At 40.3% G+C, this 21,327-nt stretch overlaps 5 protein-coding genes across 6 annotated transcripts; 4 read left to right on the top strand and 1 right to left on the bottom strand.

The window, feature by feature from the left end:
• The first annotated feature begins 220 nt into the window (after positions 1 to 220).
• Positions 221 to 3,868, top strand: LOC133739069 (DUF21 domain-containing protein At1g47330). The gene is made up of 12 exons (XM_062166784.1): positions 221 to 681; positions 1,044 to 1,120; positions 1,201 to 1,284; positions 1,378 to 1,491; positions 1,583 to 1,669; positions 1,880 to 2,019; positions 2,101 to 2,188; positions 2,333 to 2,406; positions 2,507 to 2,649; positions 2,781 to 3,046; positions 3,211 to 3,257; positions 3,370 to 3,868. Exons 1-12 carry the CDS (start codon positions 504 to 506, stop codon positions 3,587 to 3,589), a joined length of 1,518 nt encoding a protein of 505 aa, XP_062022768.1. The 5' UTR covers positions 221 to 503; the 3' UTR covers positions 3,590 to 3,868.
• Positions 3,869 to 4,419: 551 nt separating this feature from the next.
• On the top strand, positions 4,420 to 8,977 carry LOC133739067 (probable methyltransferase PMT28). 2 transcript variants are annotated; one of them, XM_062166781.1, is made up of 10 exons: positions 4,420 to 4,544; positions 4,700 to 4,765; positions 4,882 to 5,830; positions 5,939 to 6,088; positions 6,499 to 6,769; positions 6,878 to 6,970; positions 7,398 to 7,575; positions 7,658 to 7,900; positions 8,126 to 8,320; positions 8,422 to 8,977. In XM_062166781.1, exons 3-10 carry the CDS (start codon positions 5,027 to 5,029, stop codon positions 8,618 to 8,620), a joined length of 2,133 nt encoding a protein of 710 aa, XP_062022765.1. In that variant the 5' UTR covers positions 4,420 to 4,544; positions 4,700 to 4,765; positions 4,882 to 5,026; the 3' UTR covers positions 8,621 to 8,977. The 2 variants fall into 2 exon arrangements, with proteins under 2 accessions (XP_062022765.1, XP_062022766.1); XM_062166782.1 differs by having other exon boundaries at positions 4,476 to 4,540.
• Positions 8,978 to 9,261: 284 nt separating this feature from the next.
• On the top strand, positions 9,262 to 13,352 carry LOC133739068 (S-adenosyl-L-methionine-dependent tRNA 4-demethylwyosine synthase). Its single transcript, XM_062166783.1, has 8 exons — positions 9,262 to 10,305; positions 10,414 to 10,529; positions 11,200 to 11,375; positions 11,466 to 11,656; positions 11,767 to 11,853; positions 12,447 to 12,604; positions 12,688 to 12,898; positions 12,986 to 13,352. Exons 1-8 carry the CDS (start codon positions 9,418 to 9,420, stop codon positions 13,124 to 13,126), a joined length of 1,968 nt encoding a protein of 655 aa, XP_062022767.1. The 5' UTR covers positions 9,262 to 9,417; the 3' UTR covers positions 13,127 to 13,352.
• Positions 13,353 to 15,938: 2,586 nt separating this feature from the next.
• LOC133738630 (transcription factor TBF1-like) lies at positions 15,939 to 17,223 on the bottom strand. Its single transcript, XM_062166204.1, has one exon. The coding sequence runs from the start codon at positions 16,457 to 16,459 to the stop codon at positions 16,070 to 16,072; it is 390 nt and encodes a 129-aa protein (XP_062022188.1). The 5' UTR covers positions 16,460 to 17,223; the 3' UTR covers positions 15,939 to 16,069.
• A 1,753-nt stretch (positions 17,224 to 18,976) lies between these two features.
• On the top strand, positions 18,977 to 20,914 carry LOC133737925 (putative pectinesterase/pectinesterase inhibitor 28). Its single transcript, XM_062165386.1, has one exon. It carries the CDS (start codon positions 18,977 to 18,979, stop codon positions 20,804 to 20,806), a length of 1,830 nt encoding a protein of 609 aa, XP_062021370.1. The 3' UTR covers positions 20,807 to 20,914.
• The last annotated feature ends 413 nt before the right edge of the window (positions 20,915 to 21,327 follow it).

Below are 21,327 nucleotides of genomic sequence, written 5' to 3'. Positions count from 1 at the left end.
GCCAAACCTAAAACTATGGCTTCTGTTTTTCTAATACTACACTAATCAACTCAAAATCTCAAATGATGTGACGGTAGCCAAAATCATTGGGCAATATAATTATCAAATTCTGATAGGGGTTCGGTTTTCTTTGTCCGTTTGCAAGGCACGATAAACCCGAGGGTCCACAACCAGCGGAGCACAACACAAGGCGTATAAACATACAGATTGCCGTCACTGGAGACACACTCGTGGCACACATCCCGACCGTACACACAATCTCATCGGCGCGGTTGCATGTTGCTGTAAATATATGCCCAATAGATTCGAATCAACGGCTTATCCCAAGCGTATCAGGCGGGACCCACAGAGTTCGTGTTATTAGGCCTGAGAAACCGGTACACTTTCGCCAACCAACCCAGACAAGTGGTCAAAATTTTGTGAGAAGTGACGGAATAAGAAAGAAGAAGAGAATCCGAGTGACTGAGAGAGAGAGAGAGAGAGAGATTTTGGGGAAAGTGAAGATGGCGACGGAGGTGACGTGTTGCGAGCCCAAGTTCTGGTTTTATTTGCTTGTGATTATCGGCCTGGTCTGCTTCGCCGGAATGATGGCCGGCCTTACTCTGGGCCTCATGTCCTTGGGCCTCGTCGACCTCGAGGTCCTCATGAAGTCCGGCCGCCCTCAGGATCGCTTACACGCCGGTACCGCTCTACTCTTTCTCACCCTACAATTTCATTCCTTACTGTTTTGATTTGATTGGGGCTCTCAAGATTTGAGACTGAAAATGAATGGTGAAGTTTAGTTTAGAGGTTTATTAGTTTAGGGAAAAGTTAGCTGTTAGCAGCAAAAATTTAGCTTGACTTATCAGCTGAGAGAAGTTGAGGTAGATTTGGTTTACTGATCAGGACTGAATCGTGTGATTCATTCCTAGTCAGTTGATTCATTCCTAGTCCAAGTAACAGAAGAAAACAAATGTGGATGAATTTAAATTTGGTTTAAGGGAAGAAGAATGAGGCATGGTGTGTGTTTAATGGTCTAATCTAAACTGTTTTGGTTTTGACAGCTAAAATCTATCCGGTGGTGAAAAATCAGCATCTGCTACTTTGTACACTTTTAATAGGCAACGCGTTAGCGATGGAGGTGGCTTGTCTAATTTTCTGGCTTTATCTAGGTCATTTGTGGTACTTTTTGAATGCTAACCGATGTTTCTTTGATATTAGGCTCTTCCTGTCTTCTTGGACAGTCTTGTGCCTCCTTGGGCAGCTGTTGCCATATCCGTCACTCTCATTCTTTTGTTTGGAGAGGTAGGTTGTTTTGACAGCATTCACGAATCTATCTAACATGGTATCTGCATGCAAAGATCTTCACTTTTATTTCCTTTTTATGCATTACTCCAGATAATGCCGCAAGCTGTGTGTACTCGCTACGGATTGACTGTTGGGGCAACACTGGCACCATTTGTGCGCGTTCTTCTCATGCTTTTCCTCCCTATTTCTTATCCAATTAGTAAGGTGATATGACGTTGATGTGTGACTACCACAAGTAGAGATGTTTTGGCTATTATGTTATTTTCTTTCTTCTAAATATGCTCTCTGTCAGCAGGTTCTGGATTACATGTTAGGTAAGGGACAGACTGCCCTTCTAAGAAGAGCAGAGCTAAAGACTTTTGTGGACTTTCATGGAAATGAGGTATATAAATTGACTAAACTCCGGCTATAACAATTAATAAGTACACATCAGTAATTTTAATTTTCTTTTTCTGCATTTTCAATATGCTTTTTGCTAGGAACTGTTTTAGTGGCATATCTTAGGGACATCTGTGAATGCCGCTAAAGTTGAACCATGATCATCCTTTATTCCCGTTCTCTGATTAAACATAGCATATGGTTTGTTATTTAGGCTGGGAAAGGTGGGGATCTCACACATGATGAGACTACCATCATTGCTGGGGCACTTCAATTGACTGAAAAGACTGCAAAAGATGCCATGACTCCCATATCAAATGCATTTTCCCTTGATCTGGATGCACCTCTTACTTTGTGGGTTTGTGGATTCTGGTTTATTTCCTCCATCATATATTATGCATTCTTCCCTCCTTTTAACCCCCCCTCTATACACAGGGAAACACTGAATGCGATAATGGCAATGGGTCATAGTAGAGTTCCGGTTTATGCTGAGAACCCCAGAAATATAATTGGACTTGTTCTGGTAATTCCATTTATTCTCTTAACAAACTATGGTTTATGAACTATTGATTTTGGATATCCCTCTCTCTCCCCAAAGAAGAAACAAGAAAAAAAAAAACACAAAACCAACCACTGTAAAAGGTGAAGTAATACTGTGCATGTGCAGGTCAAAAATCTCTTGATGATTGATACAGAAGAAACAGTTACTTTGAGAAAAATGATGATAAGAAAAATTCCTCGGTATGATAGTACCTCAGTATTTTTAGTCTTTTATTATCTGAAACAAGACATGAGTGCCTGTCATTTTTGGTCCTGACTTGCCGTTTCATTTGTGCCACAGGGTTTCAGAAGACATGCCGCTATATGATATTCTTAATGAATTTCAGAAGGGTCACAGTCATATTGCTGTTGTCTATAAGGATGTAAAGGAAACACTAAAGAATGGCAAGGAGAGTGAAACACTAGAGGCATCACTGAGGAAAGGTGTGAATATTCGTCCTTGTAGCGGCAAAAAAAGAGTTTATAATTTTACACTTGTTCTAATTTCAGTTTTTCCCAGTTTCCTTACTTTTGCACAAGCGTTTTCTTAATTTGTGGTCTTGGTAAATTAACAGATGAAAAACTGGGTGGCCCCACAGCTGAGACTAAGAGTTTGGGGCCAAAATTGGATTCAGACAATGCTCAGATAGATTTAGACCATAGTGATGGGGGTCAAAAAACTAAGAAGAGCCCATCAGCCACTCCTTCTTTTAAGAAGCGGCACAGAGGTTGTTCATTTTGTATTCTGGACATTGAGAATGGTCCCATTCCAGTATTCCCACCCAGTCAAGAGGTTGTTGGAGTAATTACCATGGAGGATGTCATTGAAGAACTTCTTCAGGTAATTCTTGGTTTGTTACTTGTTAGATTTAACCGTCACCGGAATAAGTTACTAAATCTGCTTGTGAAGAATTTACTGAAGTCGCAAGTAGTATTTGCATGTGATCTTTATATTTATATTTGTTGCATATGTTGATCCAAGTTTTCAACTTTTGCTTATGCCAGGAAGAGATACTGGATGAAACGGATGAGTATGTCAATATCCATAACAGGTAAAATTTAAGTAATTTTCACCTGCATATATGCCTGCCACTTTGGAAAGTGAACTCTATGAAAGTTTGTCTTTTGGACCGAAAAAGTAAGAACATTTTTTTGAACTTGCAGGATTAAGATCAATATGCATGCATCTCAGGAAAAGGCTCCTTCCTTGAATTCACCCCAGCCTTCCCCAGAAGGGTCATCTGTCACTGACACCTCAGCACCGACGGATTTAGGTTCCACTCAATATCAAGACTCTGGTAAGAATGCTGCGGATTTGATGCCAACAGTCTCAAACACCAGTGCGTATCAAGCTTCTGAAGCTGAGACGTCAAGGGATCGATAAGATTTAGTAATTCTTTTGTTCTTCATACGAGTCAAATATAGATGCACAAAAGGCAGATTCTAGTTTAAAGCTCACTTAAGGTTAACTTGAGAGTTCCTACAATGATGGTATTTCTAAGTATATAGAACCAGATACTACTGTGTTTGATTTGGTTCACTGCCAAGACAGCTCTCTCTAGCCTCTATTTCTCTTATATGTTTCGAATGTAAAGTCTAAGTCACGAAGTGATTACGACAAAAAGGAAATTAATGAAAGGCGTTCAATGTATTTTTGATTTTATGTGTTTTGGATATCGGACTAGTTTGGCGAACAAAAGAGAAAGAGGTACTCACTCTGTTAAAGTTGAGGCGTGTGGGAATCGATGGTGATCACCGTCTTGTGGTCTGTTTCACCAACCTTTTTTTGGTGACCATGAAGAGGAAAAGGATTATCCCAGGCTTTTCAATTGAAATGTCTTTACAAAGTGAAAACACATGTAGTGTAACCTCAACTATTCAGGACCCTTAGCAAACTAAACACCGTTTTGCTATGTCCAATGTTAAACTCTTGACATTGTAGTCCTCACAAATATATCATATAAGAAAATGTATCAGATATTTATATTAATTTTCGATATGTGCTGTGTTTCGATCTGTTCACAAATGGAGATATCAATTTTATTCACAAATTAATGGATGTGTACGTGCGCGAGCAAATTCTCATAATTTATAACAACAAATGGTTAATACACTGAACTTTAATGGCAGTGGTGTGTAATGATATTTTTCTCCACAAATCTCGACAAAATCCGAATTTAGAATCACCCTCCCAAACAATTATAAAAAAAAAAAAAAAAAAAAAAGAGGTTTGGTGCATGTGCTGGTCAGCTGGGGTGCAGCCAAACGAAGACCGAAACCCGAAACTTTAGCCGCTGGTCCTTTTTCCGTTGATCGCGCTCGCAGCTTAAGCTGTGTAGGTAGACAAAAATAGTACTTATAATCCCAGATTTTAAAATTTTCAAAAGCTCATAATTACTTTATAGCCATTCTCATTTGCGCAGTTAATGTTTATCGCTTCTCTTTTACTACTTGTTGATGACAAGTAAGTTTCTCCTACTTGATAATTGGGTAGGTTGAAGCAGCATGAGGCTACTTAGATTCTTCATCATCATCGCTCGGATTATAAATTCTTTCAAAGGTAATAGATTGCTTTTGTTTTTGGTCTGATGCAGTTTTCAGATAATGACATGTTTCCCATTTTGAGAATTGAGACTTCCTCACATCCAGTAATAATTAGATCCTTCCCCATTTCAGGTTTGCACGAGTGTTGGTAGCTTATTTGTAGTAGAATCTGGTGCTATATTTTAAGCTTTGTTTGGCGGGGTTTAAGATTCAGATTTCCTTGTTTGGTTTACTTTACTTTGTTCGAAGAGCTAGCATTTATTAGAGAGAGAGAGAAATGGCGGTAGCTGCAGCTCGGTTTGGTCGCCAAGCGAAACGCCCGTATTGGGGTTTCTGTATAAAGATGACAGCGGTGGCCGTTATGGGTCTCTGCTTTATATTTGTGTGGACTATGTTTACGTCTCCTTCGAATTCAGTGAGTACAAGAATAGAGAGCTTTGACAATATAGAGCAGCCTCCTGGATCAAGGAGCAAAAGGGTGAGCAGTTCTGAGAGGAAGGTGAATGGGACGTCTGTTGCTTTGGGTGGTGGTCATGAGGTTAAATCTGAGGAGAGGGAGAAGAAGGAAGTGGCGAATACGAAAAAGGAGAGAGTTAAGAAGAAGTTACCAGAGAAGGTGTCGAAAGAGAAACAATTGGGGAGTAAGGAAAAGGAGAAGGAGAAGGAAGATGAAGAGCCAGAAGTGGTGGATGGAAAGGAAGAAGGTTTGGATGGTGAAGATGAAGGTGAAGGTGAAGGAAATGGGAATGCGGAAGGAGAGGGTGATTTGATTCAAGGGGTGGATCAGGAATTTGAGGAGAAGTTGGAAGATGATGGCGGTGAATCGGAGAAGAGGGGAAAGAAGAGAAATAAGATTAAGGGTCTGGTGTTTGATCCGAAAGCACATTATCATTGGAAATCATGTAGCACAAGGAGCAAGCACAATTACATTCCTTGTATTGATATAGAAGTTGTCTCTGGAAGGCTGCAGCAATATAGGCACACAGAGAGGAGTTGTCCACCATCACCGCCAATGTGTCTTGTGCCTCTTCCTCCAGATGGGTATGATCCTCCAGTCCATTGGCCCGAGAGTAAAGAGAAGGTAGATAAGCTTGGATTTGTAATGTGTTTTCTTGTCTTCAATTGTAGTACATTAAGAGGCGACAAGATTTTCTGATGTCCCCTTTCTGTGACTTCTCATGTTTTGCAGATATTGTATAAGAACGTGGAGCATCCAAAGCTTGCTGCATTCGTCAAGGAACATACTTGGGTGATGGAGTCTGGTGAATACCTTACTTTTCCTCAAAACCAGTCTGAGATTAAGGGTGGGGTTCTTCACTATCTTGAGTCCATTGAAGAGGTGAGTTTCCTCATCGTCTCAATTGAAACTTGGTTTGTGCTGAATCTTTATGATGCCTCTTTTAATACAACATGGAATCGAATGATTAAGTTGGACTCAATTGTATAAATTTAAGATTTCCCTTTCAAATATGTGTTCTTAATCCTATCTCGTAGTTTTGGGATAAGGAGTCGAATGTCTACATGTCTACCATTTTATTACATTCTACTATTGTGAGAGGAGGGAAGTAGTGAAACCAACTCATGGATATGTAGTTATTTACAGTTGGCAATTGCAGTTATGTGCTAGCTGAAATCTGAAAGTGTAAACAGCACTGTATACACAAATATGCTAATTATCTAATAATAGCAACTATATTGCTGTGATTCCTACCATCTATAGATTTTGATTTTCTTGTTCTCATTTGATAGATGGTACCAGATCTAGAATGGGGAAAGAATATCCGTGTAGTGCTGGATATCGGATGTACAGATTCCGCTTTTGGGGCTTCTCTCCTTGATAAGGATGTATTAACATTATCATTGGGGTTGAAAGATGACCTAGTTGACCTAGCTCAAGTTTCCCTCGAGCGTGGTTTTCCTACTGTAGTTAGCCCATTCGGAAACAGAAGGCTAGCTTTCCCTAGTGGTGTTTTTGATGTTATTCACTGCAGCGGGTGCACTGTACCTTGGCATTCAAATGGTTTGATTATCTTTATGCCTTCCTGCCTTTGATTCTTTACTCTCTTTTTTTATTGAATTTTCAAATCCTACTTTAAGTCACATTGTCATGATATTCTTTCATTTGCAGGGGGTAAGCATCTTCTAGAGATGAATAGGATTTTAAGGCCCGGGGGATACTTTATCTTGTCAACTAAACATGACAGCTTTGAAGCTGAAGAAGGTTTGTCCCATGTTTTACAATTGATATTTTGAGATGCTTGAAAGCTGGAACAGTAGATCATGTGTATGGAAAATCTTATACTATATCATGATTCATGAGGAGCAATTTTCTTAGTGCATTTAGTTCTGTTTGCTTTAAGGTATTTGATGATTTCCCCGGAATGCTGCTGTCTTGAAAAATTTGAGATTTCATTTCAGTAGAACTTATGGTGACTTTTGTGGCTTATCAGATGATCTATCCGTCTATTCCTAATTACTCTGTGAAGTCATAGGCAGATATAGGCATTGTAAAATAGCTTGCAAGCCCTTGTAGACTCAAACCCGTGAAAATAAGTGAACCGAGTATTTTCTGTTTCAACATGCTGCCTAATATTTAGGCTCTTTGATTGTTGAATAATTCATCTCACTTCACTTGTTCTTTCTTTCAGCCGTGAATACATTGATGGTATCTATCTGCTGGAATATTTTGGCTCATAAAACTGATGAAGTCAGTGATGTGGGTGTCAAAATATATAAGAAGCCGGACTCAAATGATTTATATACGATGAGGAGGAAGAAACATTGGATACCTTTATGCAAGGGAAATGATAACCCAGATGCAGCCTGGTAAAACATTGATGAACTTTCTTTACAATATTCATCTTCCTGATCTTTAGCATAGTGATGATTCAACTTTGCCCCTAAACAGGTATGTCCCGGTGACGACTTGTTTGCACACCATTCCATCTGGTATTGAAGAGCGTGGATCAGAGTGGCCGGAGGAATGGCCCAACAGGCTCGAAAGATATCCGGACTGGTTGAACGATAAAGATAAGTTGATTGCAGACACCAAGCACTGGAAAGATATTGTTGACAAATCCTATCTTATTGGACTTGGTATTGACTGGTCAAGCATTCGAAATGTAATGGACATGAAAGCCATCTATGGAGGGTAGGTAAAGAAAGTAACTGAGTATGTGTTTCCCCTTATAATGGAATACTGATGTTTGAATAGTTGATAACTGCTTTCGTATAAATACCATGGTTTCCCCACTTTTTCTTCCAGAACCTTGTATTTCTTTCTCTGTCATCTTTTTTGTTCTTTGTTTTTATTTTCTTTACTTCTTTTCTACAGAACTACATTGAAGTTGAATTAATTTGTAATGTCTTTTTGCAGATTTGCTGCAGCCCTCTTGCAACAAAAGGTTTGGGTGATGAATGTGGTCCCTGTCCATGCACCTGATACGCTTCCTTTCATTTTTGAGCGTGGGCTTGTTGGAACCTACCACGACTGGTGTGAGTCTTTCGGTACTTATCCAAGATCATATGATCTTTTGCATGCTGATCATCTGTTTTCACGGCTCAAGAACAGGTGCTCTTACGACTTAACATGGCATTATTTGCTTCTAATTTGGAAGACCAGTCCAGCTATCCTATCCATTACATCTTCCTGAATACTAGCTGCTTTTGTAGGTGTAAGCAGCCTGCATCAATTGTTGTTGAGATGGATCGTATTTTACGGCCAGGAGGTTGGGCCATCATACGTGACAAAGTTGAGATTCTAGATCCGTTGGAGGGAATACTCAAGAGTTTGCATTGGGATATAAGAATGACTTATGCTCAACAAAAAGAGGGTATTCTCTGTGCACAGAAAACTACATGGCGCCCTTGAGATCTTTATGCAGCACTGCATCAGGGATGGAGCAAGGCTTCAATTGGGATGACCGTATGAGGGATGGACTCACGTAATGTGACTTGCTTGCTGTTGGATTTTATTGTGAAGCCTGGGGCCTGCTGATGCCTTATTTTTTGAGCAAAATACATGAACCAATATCATTTTTGTAACAGAAACTTTGGATGTACCCCTCTTAGATCTAAAGGATGCATTAGATCTAAGGGATGAGGCTGAGGTTGTGAATGAGTTCATTACCAGTATAGGCATTATATACTTTTTGTATCCGTGTTCGTTCCACTTTATTTGTTGTATAGATTGTTCTAATCTAATGAATGAATTTTTCATTTTAATCCATGTAGTAAGTCAACTCGATTATTTTAGCGAGTATTTTGAGATCGAGATATATGAGGGGTATATCCCAGCAAAGTCAGACTAAACCTCTCAAACTAGCTGGTATAAATTAGTGGGAGTTGAGACTTGAACGCTGGACGCTGGGCAGTTCGACCAACTTTTGTAGTGGTTTCAAAGATTTTCTTAATGGAGCAGTATGTATCTTGGGCTTCTCTGATGAATACGCGAGCAGATCCAACATATTGGGCCGCGAACAAGTAGCCGAAATAGAAAAGAAGGTTCCTTATAGGCTTGTAGCCCCATAACCAAAACCCCAAAACCCCCGCAACCGCCGTCTTCTGCTCTCTCCTCCGATCACTGGTTAGTATCATGACCTGAACTCGGCTCTTCTTCTTCTTCTTCGTCTGAAAGGGCAAAACCGGAAATTCGATTTCCCGCCCATTATGTCCACATCCTCAGCCCGAGCACGGCTGGCTCTCATAGCCCTCCTCTCCGCCACCACGTTCTACTGTTTCTACAAATCTCGCCGCCTCAAGCAACTCTCCCTAAACCCTAACCCTAGCTCCTCTCCGCCTCGCAAAGGCAAGCTCTTCTTCATTTCCCAAACCGGAACCTCCAAAGCCCTAGCTCAGCGTCTTCTCGAACTTCTAGCCTCCAATGGCCTCGCCTTCGAGCTCGTCGACCCTAGCAGCTACGAGCCAGAGGACCTCCCCAAGGAAACCCTAGTCCTGATCGTCGCTTCCACCTGGGACGATGGACAACCGCCTTCGAGCGCCAAGTTCTTCACCAATTGGCTCGCGGAGAGCGCCGAGGACTTCAGAGTGGGGTCCATGCTGCTATCGCAGTGCAGATTCTCGGTGTTCGGCGTCGGAAGCCGAGCCTACGGTGCGTCGTTCAATGCGGTGGGGAGGGACTTGTCGAAGTGGATGAGGGCGTTGGGCGCCGCCGAGATATTGCCGGTTTGGGAAGGTGACGTGGACGACGGGGACATAGACCAGGTCTTTGAGGCTTGGAGTGGTAAGCTGATGAGGTTTTTGAAGGGCGGTGTGGCCGAAAACGGTGTCGCTTTGGGTAATGGTGTTGGTGCTGGTGCTGGTGCTGAAGGTGAAGCTGAGTATTCTGACGTGTCAGATTATGATGAGGAGGAGGTGGAAGATGAGGAGGAGGAGGAGGAGGAGGAGTCTGGGGTTGTTGATCTTGAGGACATTGCAGGTAAAGCACCTTCAAGGGGGACGGTGACGGTGGCTAAGACTAAGACTAAGACCAATGGGATAGTGAATGGTAAAAGAGATATGGTCACTCCGGTGATTCGTGCCAGCTTAGAGAAGCAGGTGAGCTTGTTTAGTCCGACTAGTTGTCAAAGATTTTCAACTGTGTATTTGCCATTTAGAGTTCATATTGTGATTTTATGTTTTGATTTTGTTTGTGTTAAAATGCAGGGTTACAAAATTATTGGTTCGCATAGTGGTGTCAAAATTTGTAGATGGACAAAGTCACAGCTTAGAGGCCGAGGTGGTTGCTATAAACACTCGTTTTATGGCATTGAAAGTCATAGGTAACTTGAATTCTTATGGTTTTATTTTTTCATAGTCACCCTCATGTTAATTTCCAGTACTAGTGTTGATTCATGATACTTAAGATGGTATTTGATCCAGTTTGAAATCTATGATCCCCTGTATTACTATGCCTGTGTTGTTGCAGTTCTTTGATTTCTTGTTCTGTTGGGCTGATTTGCTTAACATAAGTTTTGAAATTAAATAGAAATGAGTGGAGATGGATTCATTTTTAGAGTTTATCCCAATTCCTCTGCTATGTCAAGAGCATTAAGATATATGAGGAGACAACAAGCACAATGCCCATTTAGACATTTTTTTAGAAGCTTTTGCTTGGAAGGACAAACGAATTAAGGTGAAAGGAACCTTAAGAAGAAACCTGCTTTTTTACTTTTTGCATATGAATTACTGTTGTATATCAAATAATGAAGCCCTGTGCTTACAGATCTAAAAGTACTGATATATAAGTTACTATTTCTATAGTCTATCATTCTTTGTGCAAGGATAATGAATTGCTAGTCTTCTGTAGCTGATAAAGTTGAATTTTTATATCTTCCAAGTTCTTAAATTTGTTCAAGTGTTTTCCGAGATAATGACAAATTTTGTATCCCATAGCAGTTTAATTTTGGATGTTCTTAATGACCAAAACAAAAATTGAACTTATTGCAACAGGTGTATGGAGGCAACCCCTAGTTTGGCATGTGCCAATAAATGTGTTTTCTGTTGGAGACATCATACAAACCCTGTTGGAAAGAGTTGGCAGTGGAAGATGGACGATCCATTAGAGATTGTGAATACTGCCATAGACCTGCACAGTAAGATGATTAAGCAAATGAAAGGAGTTCCTGGTAAATATGTATTCCCTTCTAATTTTTGAGCCAAGAAAAAAAAAAAAAAATACAATTTAGTCTTTTGACATGGAACTTCCCCTCCTGTAGGAGTTACATTGGAGCGATTAACAGAGGGTCTCTCTCCCAGGCATTGTGCCTTGTCACTTGTTGGTGAACCTATTATGTATCCAGAGATTAATACACTAGTAGATGAGCTGCATCGTAGACGGATTTCTACTTTTCTAGTGACAAATGCTCAATTTCCTGAAAAAATTAGAATGCTGAAACCTATTACACAGGTTTGTATGCAACTGATTTATTGCTCTCTGTTCTTTCATCACAATACGCTTGCACTTTAAAGCGGTATCTGTTTTGACCCTTTTTTTATTTATTTTTATTACAAATTCAGTTATATGTAAGTGTGGATGCTGCAACTAAAGAGAGTTTGAAGGCAATTGACAGGCCACTTTTTGGAGATTTTTGGGAGCGATTTATTGTAAGTGTTTAATTTGTTCTTTAAGGTTGTTAGCCTTTACTTGCCGCTACCTGTTGTTATAAAAAGTACTGAGAGAGATATAGAGAGATGTTAATTTGTGACGAACAGGTTGTACACGTCATTTTCTCTTATTCTAAAAGTCCCAAAATCCATTGATGCTGCCGCCTTGGCCCCCCTCTCCTGTCAGGAAATTGTAGGTTGGGTTGTTTGAACCTTGGTCTGCCAATCCCTTTTTCTGCTGCAATTTACTTTCTCCATTCAGTGTAAAGTCAAAAAAGCCTATATCAGACTTTTCCCCATCAAATAAATATTGCCATGTATTTTTGTTTTCCGAACGATGAGTCCCCAAATGTTGAGGTCTTAGTTTTCTTTATCCCCTGAAATACTGAATGTTTGGGTACATAATATTAGACTGATTCAACAGGTCTAGCATACTAAATCTTATCTTTCAAAGCCTATTATTGAAGTGTAAAGCCTGTATCAGGTTCACTCGTAAAGAATTAACAATTAGTAAACATCTATGTTGCACCACTCGGTTTCTTCTGATATGGTTTAGTATTTCTTGTCTTACATGCCTGAATCTTTGTTGCCAGGATTCCTTGGAAGCTCTCAAGGAAAAACAGCAGCGAACTGTTTATCGCTTAACTTTGGTCAAGGGATGGAATACAGAAGAAATTGAGGCTTATTATAACATCTTTAGCATTGGTAACCCCGATTTTGTTGAAATCAAAGGAGTTACATATTGTGGATCGTAAGTTTTTCTTTACTTTGTATCGTAACTACTTTTGTCATTTCCGATGCTTTAGTTCTATAATTATAGTGATCTATTCACAGGTCTGCTACCTCAAAGTTGACGATGGAGAATGTGCCCTGGCATGCTGATGTTAAAGCTTTTTCAGAGGCCTTGGCTTTGAGAAGTAACGGCGAGTATGAGGTGGCATGTGAGCATGTCCACTCATGTTGTGTCCTCCTGGCAAAAACTAAAAAGTTCAAGATCAATGGGCAGTGGTTCACATGGATAGACTATGAAAAGTTTCATGATCTGGTATGTGACTCCAATGACTATATACACCTAGATTACATTTTTCGCTGATAATATTTGATCATTAATTCTTTCTTATGGAAAATGCAGGTGGCTTCTGGAAAACCCTTTGACAGTAATGATTATATGGCTGCCACACCTTCATGGGCTGTTTATGGGGCAGTTGAAGGTGGATTTGATCCCTATCAATCTCGATATAGGAAGGAGCGACATCACAGATCAAACCAGTGACTGACCAGGTTAGATATGGAGCTTTAGGAACCGTTTGTTTGTAATTTTACTTATGTGAAACAGTTTTGCCTACAAATCTACAGCTATAATCAGAAGTTAGTATTCTAGTTATCCTCTGCTTATCTTTTGGAAGAAGATTACTCTGATGTTTACGTTTCAGAACTCATAATTTTGTATTCATTGCTTGATTACAGAGATAAATATCATTTAGAGAGCTTATTATGTATTTCCCTCTGAGCTCATTTCATCATGTAGTAGTTACAAGGCTCTAACAGCAAGACAATCCACCTTTGTGACAAGGCTTTAACAGCAAGACAAACAATCCACCTTTGTGAATTGAATTCTTGTTTAACAGCAAGACAAACAATCCACCTTTGTGAATTGAATTCTTGTTTAGACAGTTGTGTTTTAAAGAGCTGAGATTGATCCCTTTCATTAGTAGCCTAGAGGGAAAATTTGCATATAGTCTTTAATCATATACTGGTCTGCTATACCAACTTTTTGTGTTGGGGTGGTATACAATTCTACTCTAGGTTGTTCTCCTATATATGGATATTGGTGTCTTCTTCAGCAACCTTTTGATTTCATAGGCACCTCTACGCATCTGCTAAATGCCAGAACAAAGATGTTTATGTCTATTGGCTTTTATTAAATGACTCATGATTACTGTTAGGCCAAGGAAATCATGTCATAACAGATATGTCCTATTCAGCCCTTATTTCTATCCAATCAGTGAATTTATTTCACGAGCCCATAGTTTTCTTCTTTTGATGGTCAGAACCATGGTTTAGTCAATCGTAGATAGCCTCTTGTTGGAATGAGAATACTTTCAAAAAGAACTGGTGTATTTTGCATGAGATATTAGATCTTCTTTTTTCTTTGGTCAAACATGAGATATGTTGGCAACTGGAATATGAAAATCGGGACAAGTCAAGACTGAAAGTCATGAATTACCACCATGGATCAAATAGATGAGGTTGGTTGGGGTTGTTGAAGCCTAAAACCCAAGCCAATTCAAGTATAAATGTCCATTAGGAAAGCCAAAAACTTTAGTAGCCAGGCTGGATATGATCGAATTCGAATTCATGTTTTAAGTGTGTGTTTGGCGCTGCGAAATGGTTCCTATTTTCTCGTTGTAGTAGGAGGGTTCTGCAAGAGTCCTCATTTTGGATACACAGCAAGTAGAGAAGAAGTAGTAGAATGTAGTCATTCTCTTATTTGGAAGCTTCTGCCATATCCATGATGGAATTGTTTGCATGTTTGGTGCCTAATGATGAACCTTTATCCTCTAAATTACAAGACAAAGAAGAAAGAGGCCCACAGTGAGTGACCCATTGCGCAATTGATTTTGTTTTGTTTAGGCTATAGAAAGTGTCATACAACATTACAACCCATTCCGCGTCGCGCTTCAATCAAACAGGAGCGGAGATTGAGATGTATATATATATATATATATATATAGGGTGTTTTTGAGGAGTCGGTTTTTGAGATATATATTGATTGATATTCAGGTAGGGGTCAGGTGGACACAACCAAGTTGACAAGTGGTAGCAGGAACTGTAGGTCCTACCAAAACCAAAAGTATAACCAAACCCCACGTAAGGACGGCCGGCGTTTTCATCATGCCCATTACACACACTTCTCCTCAAAACCCTAATCATATCGACACTTTTGTAACGAATTCTTAGCATCGTAATATGTTTAGAATTCGTGATGAAAATCCATTATCTAGCATGTGTCAGTATCTCTTCTTTAATCTTTACATCGTAGGACGGCGCTAAATAAACACCTAATTTGCCACATCCTACTATAAAATATGACCAGAACCTGAATAGGGCTAGTCAATGAGATGCATTTGCAGAGAATAGGTGCATTTGGGTCGGTAGGATGCAAATTGAGGTATATTTGGCCATTTGGGTATGTTAGATGCAATTGGAGCTGTATTTGCGCATTTATGATGCAAAATTAAAATACCTTAATCCTACATAGGGCAAAACCTACCCAAGTTATGCTCATCGAAAATGAAACTTCTACTATATATACATGTATGTTATACATACAGAATCTGATAGTGTAGGACCTTCTTTTCTCATCACAACCAAATGAGATTTCATTAAGTAGGAAAAATTACATTAAAAGGCCTTTTTGTAAAAAGAGATTGGTTGTGACCGGTTCATGTACTCATGATAACCTTCTTTTCTTATCACTGATCGTCAGATTTATGTATGCATGTATAGTAGAATTTCCAACTTCCTCTTATTACTCAGGGTCTCAGGCCAAGGCGCTAAGCTATAAAATTAACTGGAACGTGATAGTCACGTGCCAGATGCAGCGACTTGGCACTAGGGCGTTCATTACAATTGCTCAGAGTCTCAGACCACCACTGCCAGACTCTGCCAGCCAACTCATAATCAGCTTCGGTTTTCCCCACCTTCAGATTGCAATCTTTTCTATGCTCTCTCAATGTTCCTTGGATCCTTCCTTCATCAATGTTCCTTGGATCCTAAACCCTAAACACCCTAAATCAATGTTCCTTGGATCCTTCCTTTACCTCGTTTAACATAGAAACTCAGAAACACACAAGGTTCTTATGCTCCAATCCTCAATACAAAGGCATACATAGATACATATCAAAATCACAAGAACCAATTCAGAACAAGGTTTAGGTGAACCAAAATAAGATTTTCAATGAACTAAACACACCTCAGGGTTTATGCAAAAGCCAAATCCTTTTTCCCCATTTCATATGTTTAAAGAAAAAAAAAAAAAAAAAGGATGATGAAATAGTTAAAACCATTGGCAACAAATGAAGGAACAAAAAAGTGAGCATCTTTGAGCTTGGGATCTTCCTTTCCTTGATTCTTTCATTGATACAATCGCAAGATTTATGCAACTTAGAAGAGGAAAGACAAGAAAAAGATTACCATAAACAAGTTACTAGTTTTAGCAACTACTCTTTCTGGGTTTGCTTTTCCTCCTAGCTCTACTTCTCGAAGGCTCCCTCCTTGACTCACTCTCTTTAGCTTTTGTCGATGATGGCCCTTCTTCTTTAATCTTTTGCTGCTGCTCTTCTTGTTGTTCTTGCTTATCTTCTTCCTCTTCCTCACTGGCTTTAGCTTTTTTGGACTGACTTGCTTCAACATCTTGAGCTGCAGCAGCTTCTTCTATTTTTGTTGATGATTGCTCTTCAATGATCTTTCGAGGTCTTCCTCGCTTTCTTGGGGTCTGAGGCTGAGGCTGTGATTGTTGCTGCTGAGCTTCATCTCCAGTTGATGAAGCTTCTGCTATTGCTACTGAAAGCTCCTTCGTTTTCTGAGGTTTCTTCTTACCCATATCTATCTTCCTCTATCAAATACTAATAAAGCTTTTACCTTTTGATTGGATTACACTTCCAAGACACAAACTTAGTAATCTGAGAAAAAGAGAAGAAGAATCTAAACTCACACCGCCCAAAAATCAAATCTTATTGGATCCCAGAAGACCTTTTCTTTTTCCCCTCACTTCCCCCTGTTTTTCTCTATCAAGTCTCAATAAGCAACTGGAGTCATATCTTTGACCAACCTCATGATTCTGGAAATCCCATTAAAATCATCTCTCTTTCTCTCTCTTCAGTCATATCCAAGACCCAAATACCCAATAAAAAATGGAGGCTTCTCATCAAAAAAAAAAAAAAAAAAAAAATCGAGGCTCCTTTTAATCCTCTGGCATAAAATATACAAATATTCTTAAAAGCTCAAAAGCCACTAGAAAATAACATTTTCATTTTGCTATGGTCTATTTATCCCATTCATCCCTAAATAAAGAATACAAGGTCGAAAAGACAGAGGCATGGAAATGAGGTCGAAAGGCTCATAGGTCTTTTTTTTCTTTTTGGACAAGAAAAATTTGGGCAAGAGAGAGACTAATCAGACTATTCTCCTATCAGGGTTATGTTGAACCGCCACCAATAACCCGACTTTTAAACTGGAGAATACATGCAACACAACAGATAAGCGGGGACGGTAGACCATAGGCACAAGGCCACTATCGAAAGGCTCATGGATCTAATGGTGTGGGATGAGGGCGGCCTTCTTTCCTGTTCTTTCCTTTCCTTCCTGAATTATTATTAAGTTGTTATTATTGTGGGTAAGAAATTAAGTAAGAATATTTCTGAAAAAACAAAAAAAGAATAGATTGATGCACTAGGTACTGCACCATTCAGACTCACTCATCTCGTCAGTGTTTCAGACTGACCACCTTTGTCGCGGCTTCCCCGGGTTTCGCGCCCTTGGAAGAGCTTTGATACCCTACTTCTCACCTCTACCACGCCCACCCACACCCTGCATTCTGATGGTTCAACCGAAACCAATAATTTTCCCTATGCTGTGGTGTCTCAGTTCATCAGACCCACTTACCATTATAAGCCTTTCATCTTCATCAATCAATCAGATGAAACAGAATCCAGAATAACTCTTTTTTCTCTTCTTCTTTTTTTTTTTCCGAAAACCGCTGGTTTTCATTCTTGTATAATCATCCCCACGTTTTTTTCTTACGAATAATTTTTTTATTAATTCAAAAGTGCTTCAGAACCTTTAAAAGTAATTTCAAACTTATTTCTGACGCCATGGTTGTGACTTGTGACTTGCAAGTGACAACCAACAAGATGAATTTTTAGATACCCAGAATTTTAAAAAAATAATAAAAATAACAATGAAGGATGCAAACTGGCTCCCTCCCATTCTTGGACCTAACCATCAACCATGTACACACACATTTATGTAGAGACAATACAAGAGGCAGTTGGCGAACACGGCCCCCATCAACACCACTCGACACCGACGCAAGTAGCCGCTCTTCGTTGATCGGAATCGGCGGTGCAGGTAGTTGCATTTGATCACTGAAAATCAGTGATGGTTTCGATGTTGTTGCATTTGATCGTGCCTTAGGCCTTGGTGGAAAGATATTCTCACTGCGGTTAAATGCTCTTTCCATTTTCTCTCTCTAGAATCTTTTATTCAGAGTTCTCTCAATTCCTCTCTCTAGGATCAACTTGTCTCAGTCCTTAACTACTGACATTTTGGTGTATGTTACTCTCCAATGCATCTTATTTGATAAAAAATTAAAAAAAGGTCAAGTACTGTTATCGACCCTTGTAAACATTTGAAAGCTGTCGACGGCAAACTGCAATGAGTCCAAAGTTCAGGCGGGCTCAAATTACTATTTCCATTCAACAGAATTTTTATAGACGGAACGTCCGTTGGGATATTATCTTAATACGGCATTAAGAACACTTGATTGAATTGCTGCCACGTGTGGTTGAGGGGGAATTGAACTGTGGATTTCTTATTTTCCTATAGTAATAGAGGCGAACCACGTGGTGTGGTGTGTTGGTCGAACGGCCTAGTCTGGAACCCTCAGGTCTAGCGTTCGAATCCCAGCTCCATCCCGTGGCCAGCAGATTTGAGGGATCATTTGGATTCTTGCGTCTGCGGTGCAAAGTAACAGAGGTAGGTATCCTGGCGCTGGGATACACTACTGCATGGGTGTGTGAGTTACTAATAGCTAACTACCTGATCAAAAAAAAAAAAAAAATAGTAACAGAGGCGACTTCTTTTTAGGTAAGCACTGCATATCTACTGTCTTTCCTTTTGATTTTAGGGAAAGATAATGCAACAATTATATTTAAAAACACTTCATTTCCTTTTGACTTGAGGTATTATAATCTTAGTAGGATTAGTTGGTTTGAGGTCTATATAAACTTGACTATAGGACATGTATGTTATTCTACTTGAGACCTTCCTATCTCATCAACAATATTCACGTTCGTTCTTCTGCAAGAAAATAAAACAAGTTTTGGCTCTTGTTTTTGTGATGGCGCGTAGGGCTCTAGTTAGAATGATTGTCATAATTTTGTATGCTTTCGTCACTATTTCTCAAGCGGAAAATATAATAACAGTTGATCAATCCGGTAACGGTCATTACGGTAAAATACAAGATGCTATTGATTCTGTTCCATCAAACAATAAGGATCCTTTGACTATTTCGATCAAGCCTGGAACTTACAAAGAAAGTATTACCATACCTCCAGACAAGCCATTCATAACATTAAGTGGTACTACTACAGAAGCAAGTGATGTGATGATAACGTGGGATCAGAGAGGGGACATTGATAAAGTTGCAACATTTCATGTTTCGGCTTCCGACTTCGTAGCGCGCTACATAACAATTCAAAATACATTCGGGCCTGGTCATCAAGCAGTTGCGCTAAGGGTCTCCGGCGATAGAATAGCGTTTTATGACTGCTCAATTTTAAGTTATCAGGATACTCTATTTGACGAAATAGGCAGACACTACTACAAAAATTGTTACATTGAAGGAGTTGTTGATTTTATATTTGGAAGCGCCAGTTCTTTCTTTCAAAATTGTCATATACATTCGCCTACAGGAGGATATATTACAGCGCAACGAAGAGAAGCGTCAACAGATATTGGAGGGTTTGTGTTCTTTAAGTGTCAAATTACTGGCAAAGGCGAAAAAACATTTTTAGGAAGACCATGGGTGGGATCCTATGCTAGGGTCATATTTGCCTACACTAACATGGAAGATGTGATAGAACCACTAGGTTGGTCTCGTTATTCTGATGGATCCACAGAACAAGAATTAATGACAAACTCATTTTGTGGACAATTCAAATGCGACGGACCAGGAGCAACAACATCCAACAGGGTTAAATGGGCGCGAAAATTCAGTGAGAAACAAATTGCAAATTTTTTGACAACAGACTTTATCAATGGAAAGGATTGGATAAAGTCTACGCCGGTAACAGCGTCGCCTCCACCTAAAAAGGAGACGCCGTCATTGCCTCCATCGGTACTGGATACACCGCCACCCTCACCACCACCTCCCATGAAGCCGTCTGCACCACCACCAGCACCGGTCATCCCGGCACCTGTAATCCCGTCTCCACCACCACAAGCCCCGGTGGTACCAACTTCCCCACCACCGGTGATTCCATTAGTTTCCCCACCAGCACCGGCGGTGATTCCATTAGTTTCCCCACCAGCACCCGTGGTGATTTTATCGCCGCCAGCACCAGCACCCGTGGTGATTTTATCTCCGCCAGCACCAGCACCCGTGGTGATTTTATCTCCGCCAGCACCAGCACCCGTGGTGATTTTATCTCCGCCAGCACCAGCACCCGTGATCCCGTCGTCGCCACCACCGACAACGGCACCACCAGTGATTCCGTTGTTGCCCCCACCGGCACCGGTGGTGATTCCATCGTCGCCCCCACCAGCACCGGTGGCGATCCCGTCGTCGCCACCATCGACACCCGTGACCCCGTGGTTCGCACCACCGGCACCGGTGATACCGACGTTGCCACCACTGGTAAATCCATTTTCACCACCACCGGTACCGATGATTCCGTTGTTGCCCCCACGGGCACCGGTGGTGATCTTCTCACCAGCGACACCCGTGATCTCGTGGTTCGCACCACCGCCACCATCACCACGAGAGAGGGTGATTATAACTCCGTGGTCGCCTCCACCAACAAACATGGACGGCAGAGCTCAAGAAGGTGAACCTATCATCATGTATTATTATTCCTCGGGGGCATCCTCTTCAATCTTTAAGAATTGTTTCAGCGGCATTGGGACGCTGGCTCTAACCTCGGCAGTTTCACTATACTTGTTGGCCTGATCGATTTTGATTCACTGTGGAAATCTCTCAACAAGCTAAAGCGGACTCCTGCTTCTACTGGGAGACCGAAGACGGATCCAATTGGATATTTGCCTTGCTTTCTTGGGATCGGTGAAGATTGGACCTGAATTGGGCTTTTCTTGGGCCCTCTTTGAAGATTGAACCTCAAGCCCAAGCGCCTAGGACCCGAAATGTCAGCTCGGTTAATGAGGTGTACAACAATGATCCAGAGAGGTCTTTCTGTACAATCATGAAAGATAGTAAGAAGATGCTGAAACTCAAGTTTACTATAATTCATGCAGATCCATTTGTGCTTTAACTTTTGAGCAAAAATATTGTATCGATTTTTTACTTTTTACGAATTGTATCAAATTTTCTTTGATGTTATTATCGTCATAGGAACACAGTATGCATGTACAAATTTCAATGAAATTTGATTATATAAAGGAAAGCGATGTTTGCTTTTACCTTGAGCAAAGCTAATTTTTTTTTTTTTTTTTTTATCTTTCCTTTGTGAATTG

This window comes from Rosa rugosa, chromosome 3, assembly GCF_958449725.1.
Source record: "Rosa rugosa chromosome 3, drRosRugo1.1, whole genome shotgun sequence".
Taxonomy (NCBI): domain Eukaryota; kingdom Viridiplantae; phylum Streptophyta; class Magnoliopsida; order Rosales; family Rosaceae; genus Rosa; species Rosa rugosa.
The sequence above is the reverse complement of the archived record's forward strand: the minus strand, read 5'-3'. Positions and strand labels throughout refer to the sequence as shown.

Excerpts from the sequence above, each read along its gene's own strand:
- LOC133739069 (XM_062166784.1), top strand. The coding sequence starts at position 504 with ATGGCGACGGAGGTGACGTGTTGCGAGCCCAAGTTCTGGTTTTATTTG. Across the intron at positions 1,670-1,879 it reads TGGACTTTCATGGAAATGAG|GCTGGGAAAGGTGGGGATCT; the intron begins GTATATAAATTG and ends TTTGTTATTTAG. Across the intron at positions 2,407-2,506 it reads ATGATAAGAAAAATTCCTCG|GGTTTCAGAAGACATGCCGC; the intron begins GTATGATAGTAC and ends TTTGTGCCACAG.
- LOC133739067 (XM_062166781.1), top strand. The coding sequence starts at position 5,027 with ATGGCGGTAGCTGCAGCTCGGTTTGGTCGCCAAGCGAAACGCCCGTAT. Across the intron at positions 6,971-7,397 it reads CAGCTTTGAAGCTGAAGAAG|CCGTGAATACATTGATGGTA; the intron begins GTTTGTCCCATG and ends TCTTTCTTTCAG. Across the intron at positions 8,321-8,421 it reads TTTTCACGGCTCAAGAACAG|GTGTAAGCAGCCTGCATCAA; the intron begins GTGCTCTTACGA and ends CTGCTTTTGTAG.
- LOC133739068 (XM_062166783.1), top strand. The coding sequence starts at position 9,418 with ATGTCCACATCCTCAGCCCGAGCACGGCTGGCTCTCATAGCCCTCCTC. Across the intron at positions 10,530-11,199 it reads TATGGCATTGAAAGTCATAG|GTGTATGGAGGCAACCCCTA; the intron begins GTAACTTGAATT and ends TTATTGCAACAG. Across the intron at positions 11,376-11,465 it reads GCAAATGAAAGGAGTTCCTG|GAGTTACATTGGAGCGATTA; the intron begins GTAAATATGTAT and ends CCCCTCCTGTAG.
- LOC133738630 (XM_062166204.1), bottom strand. The coding sequence starts at position 16,459 with ATGGGTAAGAAGAAACCTCAGAAAACGAAGGAGCTTTCAGTAGCAATA.
- LOC133737925 (XM_062165386.1), top strand. The coding sequence starts at position 18,977 with ATGGCGCGTAGGGCTCTAGTTAGAATGATTGTCATAATTTTGTATGCT.